The 14,021-nt window shown below is 38.1% G+C and overlaps 1 protein-coding gene and 1 long non-coding RNA gene across 5 annotated transcripts in view; both read left to right on the top strand.

Annotated features, from left to right (window-relative positions):
• The window catches only part of PAG1 (phosphoprotein membrane anchor with glycosphingolipid microdomains 1), a 169,045-nt gene extending 165,476 nt beyond the window's left edge, over positions 1–3,569 (top strand). For all 4 annotated transcript variants that reach the window (XM_019549676.1, XM_019549668.1, XM_019549654.1 and 1 more), the window contains one exon: positions 1,446–3,569. In XM_019549676.1, the coding sequence (XP_019405221.1) occupies positions 1,446–1,796 (351 nt within the window). In that variant the 3' untranslated portion in view covers positions 1,797–3,569. The remainder of the gene's footprint in view (positions 1–1,445) is intronic.
• A 1,461-nt stretch (positions 3,570–5,030) lies between these two features.
• On the top strand, positions 5,031–11,181 carry LOC109319871. The gene is made up of 2 exons (XR_002103654.1): positions 5,031–6,737; positions 6,830–11,181. It is a non-coding gene; the product is annotated as an uncharacterized LOC109319871 (long non-coding RNA).
• The last annotated feature ends 2,840 nt before the right edge of the window (positions 11,182–14,021 follow it).

Below are 14,021 nucleotides of genomic sequence, written 5' to 3'. Positions count from 1 at the left end.
GAATTCATCTAATCCAAATCCTAAATGGCCTGTGAAGGACCCAATATGTTGCCATTAGGCAGGAGGATAGTCATAAGAATTCTCACAGCCTATAGAGCCTATAGTGGAGTGGAGCCACAAAGCCAGATGTATGCATAAAATGGTCCAGTGGCTATTCTGAACTGATTTCTAGGATTTGGCTCTAGTGAACTGAATTATTCCCTTTGATACTGATTTAACTGAATCCTTTATTGCCCTTGCTCGAAGTTCATTATTTCTGTAGGTTTTTAAGAATATTTATTTTTGTCAACTACAAGAGGAAACTGACTAAAGTAACCATGGATGTTCAGACCACACAGAGGTATACTGAAAAGGGTTCACTTTTTCACTAATTCAGTAAAACTAACTGTGCAGTCCCTAATCATGGATTAAACCCCACTGAAGCAAAATGAATAGGTTCTGTGAACCAGGCCTTGTACTAAGTCTAGTTTTATTTCATATGATTTCATGTGGATGAATTTACTCCCCCGTTTTTAAGTTTCTTTTTACATCCCTTATAGTACTTAAACCAATGCTATTATGGTATACGCCTGTATGCCTGAATGGGAAAGGAATCACTATATTATAAAGCTAAAAACATAGAACAAATTAAGTCTTTCCCATGGCATTCCACTAAGTGAAACTGATTTTCTTGATATAAGCAAAGGCAAAAGTTTTGAAAATCTTGAAGTAACCCCAAGATTTAGAGCCATGTTTAAGCAGGTACTTTTTACTATATGCATAATTTATTTATAACAGTGCTTCCTCCTCAGATTCCTTAAATTTACCTATAGGTGGCTTCAAAAAATCTAAGGAGAAAAATAAAACAAATTCAAATTTAAATGCATACTCATAAAAAAACCAAACAAGCCTAAAATGTATTCAGTAAGAAAATACAGAACCTACAGTTTCTTCTTTATGCTTAATAAATATAGTATTTGTGTTTCAGTGTCTTCATAAGAGTTGTTTGAAGTGGAGGATTATGTTGCTGGCACTTCACATAATGCATAGCACATAGCACACTCATCCTTGACAGCTCTTGCAGTACATGGGCTCCCAAGAGGCCAGACTGTGTATTTGTAGCAAATTTATGAAGCAAGAAAACACTGTGACAATTTGAAAATCTGAAACCGCCAATTTCTTAATGTACATTTCTAACAAGAAAAAACCACTACAAATAATAAAGTACTATGCTACTTGGGATTACTTAAAGAAGCCCTAAAATACCTAAAATAGAAGTAGGGACACCAAAGGACACCAAGTCCTTTCTAAATTTATAAAATGTATTTTTCTTTTTTAAAAAAGGATTGTAAATGTATGCCATAGAGAGATACTTTTTCAAAGGGTGTTTTAAAAACAGAAAGAGGACAGTGAAAGAGCAGTTCTATGTGATGTTTAGACATTCAATTTTTGTCTTTGTTCCATAGATTTCAGCGATGTACTCTTCTGTGAACAAGCCAGGACAGTCCATGAGGGTACTGGATTTCACTTACACTAGTATTCAAGAAGTTGTACCTCCAAGGTCACCATCTATCTCCAGTGGACTCTATGCTAGTGTAAAAGACTTTGAAAATACCCTAAATATTACCACTGTGCCTCACTCAGCGGACCAACCAAATGGGGAGCCAGAGCCTGACTATGAAGCTATCCACTCAGTCAGCCAGGAGGAAGATAGGACCTTATCAGTGCCTACCACCAGCCAAACTGCTCTCTCAGGAGAGAGTGACTATGAGAGTATAGGAGACTTGCAGCAAAACAGAGATATGACTAGATTTTAGGTCTCTTGCAGCAAGATTACATGACATTTATCTTATCAACAGGAGTATTCAAAAGAATATGTGAAAAAAGAAAAGGAATATTTCGCTTTATGAAGAACAAAGTCAAGGTATTAGTGCAGAACAAAGGTTAAAGAAGCAATGAACGTTTCATCTGGGATGCAGTATCTATTCACTTGTTCTTTGTGGTGGATTGAAGCTTGCTAGAAAGATTACATCAATTCATAACTGAGATCAAAAGGACGTAGGCTTCTTTATTGTTAGTTTCAGGACAGCCAGTATTTGGGAAAGAGTGCCACATTTGTCACTTTCAATGGATCACTTGCCAAAAACACTGCCATTAAACAAAGCAAAGGTTTCATTTTTAAATATTTGTGTTATTTGCTTCAAAATATTTCTCGAGGATCATTTTACTTAAGGTTCAGCCTTCCCTTTTATGAGCAAATCAGAGTTAATCTTAGCTCCATTCTTCAACTTGGTCCTTCTTTGTGAGGGCAAGAGAAAATTTTTAATCTTTGTATCATCTGAGGATCTTTATATTTCAGCAGATTAGAACTGTGAGCACTTGCATTTAAATGTGATCTGAGGTGAAGACAGAATATTCTGTTCTGCTTTCAGTACTGCTGTGGTGTGAACAAAGGTACTTCAGTTCACAAGTGACCTATTCCAAAAGTACTTGAATTCATTTTGTAGAATCCTCTTTCTTTTTTAAGTCAAGTGTTTTAGAACGTGACTCTCAGTATTTAAAATATGGACTGGTGTTTGTAGGCTTGGTTTTTTAAATTATCTGTAGGCATATTGCTTTAAAATGGTAGCCTTAACATTTTTAATACATAGGCTGTCACATTCACACACAGTAATTGGATAGTTGTCTCATTGCATCTGAAGGAAAGACTGTGCAAAAGAGTGTTCTGATTCATGTGTCCAGTCTGCATTTACAGTGAAGAAATCTGATTTTTTTCTTCAAGAAATCTGCTTTTCCACGTTGTTCATTTCAAATTTAGATAGATCAAAATATAAAAATGTCTTTTTCCTTGTAAGACTTCATCCAGTAGGTGCAGTGTGGGAGGGTAATATTTTCCATTTTATGCACAGTTTCTAATGCATTTTCCATGGTCAGGATTACTGTATATTAACTTGCCATTTTATGCAACAAAAGAAATTATCCTGTCTTTAAAAAACCCAACAAAACTATCTGTTAGTTCTAGTAGAAGCACAGGAATTAATACTTCAGTAGTTTTTATCTCAAGTCTTAGCAGGTACATTGAGCATACCTTGCCTCTCTTTAAAATCAAGATCATTCAGTTTGCATGAAGCCACTTTGTCAAAGGACAAAGAGAATACAAAAATAGTCTAATGGCTGTCGTCATTCTTTTGAAAACCAAAGGTGGGAATAAAATCGTAAGGAAGGCAAATCACTTGGGATATGATAACAACTGACCGTTTTGACAAGCAGTTCGAAAATCATCACTCCAAAGAAGTCACAAGTATTTTGTTAATAAAAACAAGAGATACTGCTTAGAGAGATTAAATGGGTTGGTATTGGGCTGGTTCTTTTCTTTTGCTTCAACAGCAACAGCATGTTAACTACTTCAAGAGCACAGAAAGATGCAATGTATTTAGAATGTGTGGGTGTGCAAGTGCATGCAATATATAACTCACTCATGCACCTATTTATGTATACTGTGTGCATGTGTGCGTGTGTGGATACAAATATACATTAAAAAGTTGCATAATTTGGCACCAAATATAAATCCCCCCCCGCAAATCCTATGACTTTGTTTGAGGCTTTCTCTTATTCATTTAGGATATAATATATAAAAGCAGGAGTGTTTGGAAATTTGTTCTGTTTTGTTTTTTACTCTATAAAGATTAAAATGCGTATGGTGAGATTAGCCCATTTAGTTGCACAGTAGCCTGGTGCTATGTAATAATACCAGTTTGTTTAAGGGATATATCAAATCCAGCTGCATTTTTCCTTGCTCATTGGCATAGTAAATACTTGGTCCCACATGTGCCTCCATAACACACATGAAATTAATAAACAACACAATTACTCTACAAATGATTTTTAACTGTCAAAAGAAAACTAAATCAGGTACAATATAATCTCATAAATCCGGCATCCTTGGGAGCTAGCACCTGCTGGAAATTTGAAAATTCTGGATTTTTGAAACATGAGGAAAGTGCATAGCCTTAGGGACAATTTTCTTTGCTATTACACTATACATGGGGCTGAGTATTGTTTAAAGCAATAGCTGTAGGCTAATAAAATAATGGCAGTCAGAGAAGCTCTGGACTTCCGGAGAAATTTCTGGATCATTGGAAAGCTATTTTTAATGCAATAAAGTAGTGTACTGTATTTTTAAAAAGTGCCAGATTTTTGAGAATTCTGAATTTTGAAACCCAGATTTATGAGGTTATACTGTACTTACATGGTACATATTACAGTGACCTTGCAAAGCAGTGATACTTTTCAATACTTTTTCAGTTGATTTTGCAGTGTTAGAGCAATTAGAACTCTTGAGAGCCTTATCTCACTCACCAGTCTCAGACACTCTCCTGCAAGTCCAGGGCCAGTCAGTCTAGTCCAGGAGCAGACCGTACCCCACCCGACTTACATCTCTTCCCACTTGAACCAGAGTCTCTTCCTCCAGTTCATTGCTCCCATCTCTTTCACTGCAGTTGTACCTCAAACCTAACTTCAGGAGAGCAACAAGAAAAATCTTTCCTAAGGGAATAAAACTTTCAACTCTCCACCCTGTTCTCCCCCTCTTGCATCACAGCAGTGCAAGTCAAAAATCAGAAGATCTTAGGGAGCCAGTGATGGAGAGACGTACCAAGATTGCTTCCAAATTACAGGATACCAAAAGAAGTTCAGACTCTGGGGGCACATCCAGACAAGTGCACACATGCACTTTGCAGCATCAAAACACATATGGCACACATGAAAAGGTTCTCCATGCTGCAAACCAAAATTAGATTCTGATATCTGAAAAAAAAAAATCTAAAAAGAAGCAGGGTACAGCGCATGGTTGCAGTGTGCGCCACCCAAAACCAGAGCCTGGCCTGCCAGAGCCACGCACTGGCTACTTGCCAGGCTCTGCACACCTAGATTGTCACCGCTGCAGCCCTGGGAGGTCCCCAGGACCCCAGGTAAGGTTGCTGCAGCCAGCCCAGGTTCTGGCCCCAGTCTCCCCTACCCCACCCAGGGCAATTTGCCCCCTCCCCCTCCATGCATGGAGAGGCAGTCCCCAAGGAAAAATAGCAGCAGCACAACTAGGTGACACTGCTATTTGTCTTCAGGAAAAACACACTTCAGCGTTTGTCTGGATGGCTAGTTGGGGCATCTATAGCATCTTATCATGTCAGGCTCTTTTATAAGTCATCTTTAGGTCTCATGAGGTCATCAGCCAGAACAGTTTTCCCTGATCAAACACTCTTCAGAGGAAAGATCTAAATTCACTTTCAGTCTCCAGGTCTGATTTACTCCTAAAGAAAAATCCACTAAAATCCTGTCACAGATTCTGAAATGCACAATTTGATCTGGAAACTTTGCATCACTTCTGAATATTCTTTCCAGAAGTAAATGCTCTCCCAGCATCTCATACTGGCTGACAGGCCAGCCTACAAAATGTAGAATTCGCTACCTGATATATATTTTTTCTCTACAGCACTGTCTACTTTAAAAAAAAACCCAAACAACCCCTTGCTGGTATAGCTGTGTATGAATAATAACACCTCTAATTGCTATTTCTCTGAAAGTAAGAGTTCTAGTATAGGCAAAATCACACATTCCAGGGGGAAAATATCTTAGGATAGCTGGTTTCATTCTAGGACCTAGTAGAAGCTATGCTCTTGCCAATGTAAGCTGTGACAACTGTAGGAGGTTTCGCTATTACATCAATAGTGGCACAATCAGCTGCAGAGATAAGTTCTTTGGCTATCCGTACCATGTTCTTATCAAAGTCCTTGTGTCTAATTATCACAGCTAGAAAAGGCGTTATTACTGATCTAGTAATAAGTATTTAGTGTTTCCATAGGCTTTGGAAGTAGTAATTTAGCACAGAGGTAGAAAGGATGTGACTAGCCCCTAAAGTCTCTGACTCCACAATTTATAGGGAAAGAAGAATATCTATCAACTTGGATTGTGGGAGTGGTTAATCCAGAATAGCTATATTCATATCACAAACTTTCTATGATCAGCTCAGGAAGGTAGCAGTCATGACCAAGGTTTACAGCAAAGGATTATTTTCCCTTTGGAACTCTCCTGCGATCCAGCAAGCTTCACGGAAAATGGTGCTCTGGGAGTCTGATGGGAATTAAGTTGCTCGGACTCTTGCATTAATATTACTTGTAAACTTATTTTATATGTAGCATAGGATTAGGGAAGGAAATTGCAGGAGTGAAGTAGCTGCTAGGATTCAGGGAACATTTCACAACAGCAGCTTACTGTGGGGCACCCTTCATCTTCAGCAGTACCTAATGGATCGTTCCTTTAGGAAATCCATCTTCCAAAGAACTTTCTGTGCCCTATACTTTTCCATGGTTCCCTGAGCAGCTTCTGTTGATTGTCTTGATCAAAATTCTGTTTACATGGTGCTCTCTGCTAAATCTTTCAGTGGTGCTTTTTTAAGGTGCTGGATAAATGATTTCAATGTACTTTCTCTGCTCAGACATGTAGCACTCCACTTGGCAATTACTACTTCTTAGCACTAGCATTGTTACTCCAACCACAAAGTACTGATGATACTCCACTTTTTCTTGTCCATCCTACATCGAATCAAAGTAAGTCCTCATATCTAACCATGCAGGTCTGGTCAATGTTTAAAAGAAGCCACTTGGAAGCAGGTTCCTTGGCTTGAAAGTAGTCGGGTGCATGAATCTGATCTGTACATTTGGAGACTTCCCAGACTTCTCTCTCATCCCTAATTCTGTCTGTAGGTCAGTTTTGTAATTTGATTAATGAACTATATATCTGCAGTGTAAATTGTTCTCTGAGCCAAATGACCGATTCTTTCTTTGCCCTTAAATAGGAAAATTAACACACAATTCAGATTTGAATGGATTGCTCCAATTAAAGCATGCCTGAGACTTCTGGACTTTACCATACTGCTCAGCTCAAGATTTAGCCTGTTGAAAAATACAAGAATGCAGAAAGAATGGCTCAGGATCTCAGGAAATGGTGTCTTGTGCTCCTAGAGACATTGGTGCAAATCCTGTTCTGAGTAAAGGAAACACAGCTGATGTTGACTTAGACAGGCATTGCCATTACATACACTAACACTAAAGCTGGCTCTTGGTTTCTGCTTGTGGAATGAGATTGACTGAAGACGTTACGAAGGGAGCTGCCAGTATGTGGAAAACCTTAAAGATGTATTACATTGCTAACTTTCCACTGTTCTCAGAACAACAGCCCTGTTGCAAACTATTAAAAAAGAATGGTAGTGGCTAAAGAGAGAAGTAGGACAGTAAAGTTTCTGCATTCCCTTCACACACTTTGACTGGACGTGTGGAAGATTCTTTGCTCAGAATTCCCACATGCCTGCCCAAAAGCATGCAATAGCTCAGTTGCCTCGGTGCTCATTTTCCAGTCATGCTAAACTTGCCACGTGCAGTGGACATTGCAGTTGTCTTGAGGAGAAGGACAAAGATGCAGGATGGTTTCTGATGTAAGATTTACCAATGATCGCTCTACAAAACATAGCTGTGCTTCTTGCCTATCATGAGCAGAGAGATTTGTTAGCTGTGTTAGTCTGATACCTAGTCTCTAAAAAGCCACTCTGCCCTGCCTTCATGAATTACTTGGCCAGTAGCTGTTATGCATGCTGTGTCAAAGCCAGAGAAGATTTAAGTCTCCTATGTTTCTCAACTTGTTGAGCTGTAAAAAATCTTCTTTAAGCTCTGGAGATGGCCAGTTCAAAAAATCTAAAGTTTTTCCAAGATAAAGTCCATCACGCACAGGCTGACAAAGTGCCTACAAATAAAGATGTGAAAAGATCAGTGTTTCTGCACAATTCATAGGTTGATCTACTATAGCAACTTATGGTACTGTCCTGCGGTGTACTTTTAAAAATCATGGCTTTTCTGTATTATTTTTATCCTTTTAATAGTAGTGGGTTTCAAGTTTTGTATATTTAAAGATCCACTGTTTAACTGTTATTAACAAGCATACATATGTTTGTTATAGGAAATTATTTGGTGTAAAAGGCAGCTATATTTAAAGAGTGGCTATGTTATTTCTTGATCTTTGTACAAAAACAACATATGATCAGTTAATTGGAAAGTACTTAAAATTAACTTTGTTTTAAAATGCCTTTATTTAAACTCTGTAATGCCTTCCCTTCAGAACAGCACAGTATTGCCAACTCCTGCAAATCTGAGTCCTGAAATCTTAAAGCGCTTAGATTATTTTTTAATAAAAAATTGTAACATTCAAAAGATCTTGAAAGGTGACTGAAGTATAGCCTGAAGGCTTGAGAACCCAGGAGGCCAATAAAAAGCACTCAAATTTTATAATTGTTTTTCTAAATTAAATAATTTTAACAGTAGGAGTTGACAGTGCTGATCCTTTCACTCCTAAATGCCCATAGAGAGACCACCACATATCATTTCAGACTTTCCGTAAGAGGCTCAAGTTGTTAACATCAGGGTTGTGACATAGCTGCGGGGTTTTTTGCAGCATTTTTATATATTTACAGCAATCAGCATTTTAATTGCATGTTTCAGAGGGAGTTAATGTGTCAGGGGAGGAATTTAATCTGGGATTTCTCAGAAGCACCTCAAAGATTTACAAGTATGGGACCTTGGCTCTAAATTAGCTACTTTGAAAACCACACCCTTGCAGACCATATTCTGTAGACTTTGCTCAGGCAAGATGCTCTGTTGCAGAAGTACGCTGCTAATGAGGATTCATATGTTTAAAGTGAGCAATAGACAGGATTAAAAATGCCTAAAAGCACAAGAACTTTGCAGTCTCTCAAAAGCCTAAGGACATGAGAATTTACCTTGATCCTTGGGGCTATGGCTGCACGTCTTTGCTCAGCCTGCCTATCTAGAATGTCCTTACAAGCAGACTCTCTAGTCTACTGCTATGGCCAAATTAATAGGCAAGTGGACTTTCCTAGCAATTACTGATTTTCCACCTGTGCCTCACTTAAATATTTCTACCTGGGCCTGTTTTGCCTGCATAGCAATGATTTTCTAGAAAGGACTGTAGCACAATCCCAGGGTCCTCTTAATCCAGAATGCAAAAATGAGCTGCTTTTCCTCAGAAGGCCAACTCTCCAGATTAAAGAAAAGCTGTAAAAAAGCCACATGGCTAAATCAGAAAGGAACATGTCCCCTCCAGTGGAGACAATGTTGAATACTGCCACTACTTGGGAGAACAGAAAGAAAAGTAACAGGTATGTTTAATTGATGCTCCTTCCATACCACAGACATGCACGTGCACCAGTGAAGTGTCACACAGCAGACAAGGCCACAATTGAGAGCATTCCCAAGAGCTAGAAAGATTGTATTAGGACCGTTATCAGTATTTCCTTAGCAAAATAAGGGGACATATGAGAATCTCCTGCCCCGTCTTACCATACGGTGCTTGTCTTTTGTCAAGGTGTAATGTAGGCAGAAATGAAATCTATAGGTAGCTTCTAAATAGACATACTGCCGCATGAGAAATCCCAGTGGCCAAGTGTTGTTATGTTAAAGTAAATTTGTCAGTATCGCTGACTTCAAGGGACTTGCCTACATTTATGCTATTAGAAATCAAAATTGGACTCTAACAGGATAACTTGCGCAAGTTAAAGATACAGATTCAAACCCCAAGGTACTGCTGAGGCAATGTGTAGTTTTGTATTGGGTATCTGTGCATATTTTAGTTGAAGTAATTTTTATTTCTTCTGTCCTGATCAACACACATGACTCCCATTGGAACAGCTAGACATGCAGGGCTTTGTTGTGTTCTCAGTAATAACTATCACAAGGAGCATGCCTCAGTAGTAATACTCCAAGGATTTACTTTAAATCAGGTGCTACAGAGAATAGCTATACTTCAGCACAAAATTACTTTATATAGGTTATACAGTGAATACTTAAGACATATGGCATATATATTTGTAATTATAGGCATCTCTTTTTATTTTGCTGTTGTTTTATAATGGAAAAATATTTATTAGAATAATTTCCTAGCAATATTCTATTAAGCAACAAACTTTTTTCCACCCTGTATTTGGTTCTTTTGTCACCAAGGCAGAACTGCAAAATATTTTCTAACCATTATAATTTTCAAGAGAGGTCATTACGACCGTATCAGTCTCAAATCTTGGACTGGATACAGAGCCTGTGTTAAATATACTATGTGTAATTCAGATGCATGGATAATCCAAGCAGTTCAAATAAGTGATTGTAATATATGAAATTGGAGTCGGTGCATGCAGACTTCCAAGATGGCACTAGCAGAAAGGCTTGTTTGCAACCTGGTTGGTTATTTAGCTTGCTACCTTTTCAAATCAGTATAGTTTTATTAACAGAACAGCAGGCAGTATAGTATAGTTTTCCAAAATTATGGTCCTTAAATTGTAGCTTGGCTGTAATTGCAGGGCCACATAACTGTGGGAGTAATTCAGAGTCAACACTGCAAAGTTACAGCTTGCAAATTGATAAATACCATAGAATTCCTTTCAATATTTTTTGTAATAGTATGTATGATCTGATGTAATTTAGCGATACCATTATTCTAAGAATGTTAATTTGATGTTCCTAGCCAATTTAGCTTTTTGGCTGCTGAAAGCACAGTAGGTAATTACGGTTATTTACTATATGTGTAGACAAGTTCTGTGTAAATACATCAGGGCAAAAAAATCTAACTTAAAGTATGAGGCAAGTTGTGAGTTATATAAAAGTAAGAACACAGGTCAGTAATATTTATGTTTATTTATGTACAGCAGTATCATAATCTCTACTTGTTTATATGCTGATGAAACCTTCATATTCTGTCCTATATTCTATGGAAGTTTTTAAAATAGGCTCTGCCATTTTTTTCTGATTCATATATTTGCATATAACTTTTAAATTTATTGGTAATCCATGTAAACAATGTCAAAATGAGAAATGTTTTATGTTGAGATGAAATGAAACAAGCCTAATTTTAAAATACTGGGATAATTCAATAAATTGAAAGCTGTATAAAACCTGAATAGCCACATACAATAAACTATCATTAAAAAGTTTGGTCATTTTTTGGGAAAGTGTTTTTTTTTAAAAAAAAAAAGCACCCAAAATCCTTCTTGTTGCTTGATGAAGGAGATGTGTGTTTTTTGTGGGGGAGGAGTTCTGTTGCTTTCAGTAACATGTAATACTTTGGATTAACCATTAAATCTACTTATTTCAAGCCCAGCTTTAATCGGCTTATTCCTTTTGAGTAACACCTCATTCTACAAAGCCATGAGCATGGAAGGACATGTGGGCAAGACATGTGGGTTAGAGATCTTATGATTTCCATGGGGCTACTCAAAGTAATATTCCATGATAATGAGAGCATTAGAAACTGGCCCTTAAGCTTACCTCTGTAGTTTTCAGTATTTTCAGAAAGTTGGCATTACTGAGCTTGCAGATTTATCTGGTCAAGGTTCTTTGTGGCAGCTGTGACACCACCTGGTTGCCATGTGGCTCCTGCCCAGCTCAGTCCCTAGTGTGGCCCTCCCTTGGTTGCTCACCCACCTGCCACACCTTGTTGAGGTTAGGTTTGGGGGACTACTTATGGGCCTTAGAGTGAGCTTTAGTCTATGCAAATCACCACTGGGTCTCTCTTGGAGTCTCAGTTCAGCCCTCAAGCTCAACCTGGGCCCTCTCAACCTGTCTGTGCCTCTGCAGGAGACCTGTAGCCTTAAGGGTTCATTGTGTGGCTCTGTCTACCCCTACACCATGCCCCATGCCTCACAGCTGGTATTGTACAATCCTTTGCCTTGTATGGTACGCGGCCTTGCCAGCCTTCTTCCCCTATGCTCTCACTGGGTCTTTTAGCCCAAGCCCAAGATATCAGACTTAGCTTCTAGGCTCCAGTCTCCCTGGCTGTGGGTCACTGACCCTGTCGGTCTCTGGCAGTGGCTCATCTCAAAACTTTGGCCCCTTCTGGACCCTGGCCCAGTATGCTGTGCTGGGTAAGTGGTGATGTGTAAAAAAAAAAAAAAAAAACCCATTAAAAAAATTCTGTAACATTTTAAATAAGGCTGAACAAAGCATAGGTGTAGAGTGATACAGAATGAAGGACAAATCACAGTTTGATGAAAAGCCATGCCCCTGGTCCCTTCAACAGGAAGAAGCAACCTGTAATCATCACAGATCCCACTATGCAAAGAAACCTGGCCTGTATGATTGCAATGTTACATTTCCTTCAACCTGCACTCTTCATAGGCTTTGCAAATATCTTTAAGAGGAAGGGAACTGCAACTTGTTCCTTCTAATACAGGTGAGGTGTTTACTGAAGGTTTTTAGCATACAGTCAACAATCAAATCTGCAAGGTGTGGTCCTGAAATATTAAACCAGTGATAATTAAAATATTAAATAGGTATCAATATTTGTTTCTTAGCTTCTTTTAAAAATAATGGATATGTTGAGAAACCATGTGGGAAATGCATATGGATGAATGAATGAAAATGCATATTAGTGCCCAAAGTACTGTGATATAAAGACATAAGTCGAATATGAGACTCACTGAAAACTAAAGAAAACTGTTGATGGCAAATCCTTCAAATCCTAATAGTCTGTGAAGATTGCCTTTGACAGAGCAGGTATTCATAGACTTGGAAGCTGCAAACTGCATTCTTTAATATATCGTTACTATACTAAAACTAGGTGGACAGATATATTCTACTGAAGTGCGCACACCCAGGTCTTACCAAGAGAGTTATGCCCTGAACTTTTCTATGTGCCAATTCCTATAGTACCCACCTTCAATAAAGAAATACTGTAATTTATTGGCCAGGTTTACCTTTGGGGATGAACATCTATCATTAGAGTCAAGTCAAAATAATACCAGGTGTGCTCAGGATTCTAGCTAACACTTTCAGACCATGTGAACCTTAGGGACTGAAGGGATACAACTGGTCTCTTTCTTTGCCTTCATTTGATCCCAGAGGCAAACAGAAAACTATGATTTCTGTCATGAATTTACACTCCAAGGTCATCTTGACTTGGGTGAAACCCGAAATGGGCTCTGTTAACCTTTGGCATTTCAGATTGCTCATTGCAAAGTATAACTGCCATATAATTTAAAATTAGATACATGGTCACTCATGGACCAACAATTCCCGGGCTGTTAACATTACGTTGTTCTGTGTTGTCCTTCTTTCCTTTAGAGAGTACACTGTAATTCAGAATGGATACACATCACAGTTGCTATAACTGTGATTTGTGTTAATGAAATAAAATGTTTAAGTTATTTTCATAAATCTCTTTTCATACTTGTATATGCAAGTTAATTACATGTGTATGTAAAGTAGGTACATTTGTAGAAACTAAAACATGTTTCTCTTTATTTAACTGCAATAAAAAATACAGTTTTGTATCAATAATAATACAAGTCTTAAAATGCTATTAGGCATATTTAAACTCAATCAATGCAAAACACTTGTATATTCCAGAACCGTCTGCCTACAGAGATGGGTTTAACTAGGAATGGGATTTTCAGAATAATGTCGGAGGCTTACATTTCTTGTGGTTTAAACTAAGCTTGGAAACAGCTAAACTGAAAGAAACTACCTTTATATGAAAACAACAATCCATGCAAGCATTTCTACCAGTCTAACTAAATCTTTCACCATATAACTGAAGTTGACAGTTGATAAAGTCTAAAAATAATTAAAATATAACCCCTACAGTATATGTTACCTGTTTTCTCCTATTAGGCCTCTCTGTCTTGTTAAACACTGGTAATTTTCTATCCAAAAAATAGATACTTTTCTAATGCAAGTGTCACGCTGCTGAATTCTACTGGTGTGTATATGTATTAATGAAAAGATATATTTAAGATATTTTAAAAATCATAAAACTGATAGGGAATTCAATATTGGAAGTGACCCTGCTCTCCCCAAGACAAAGCGTAAGGTGTTTGTTGTGGGAGACTCCATCCTGCGGGGCACTGAGGGGGCAATCTGCCGCCCCGACCCCTTAGCCCGGGAAGTCTACTGCTTCCCGGGGGCCCGCATCCGAGACATTGCGGAGAGGATCCC

This window comes from Crocodylus porosus, unplaced genomic scaffold (assembly GCF_001723895.1).
Source record: "Crocodylus porosus isolate Cpor-Errol unplaced genomic scaffold, CroPor_comp1, whole genome shotgun sequence".
NCBI classification, from domain to species: domain Eukaryota; kingdom Metazoa; phylum Chordata; order Crocodylia; family Crocodylidae; genus Crocodylus; species Crocodylus porosus.
The sequence above is the reverse complement of the archived record's forward strand: the minus strand, read 5'-3'. Positions and strand labels throughout refer to the sequence as shown.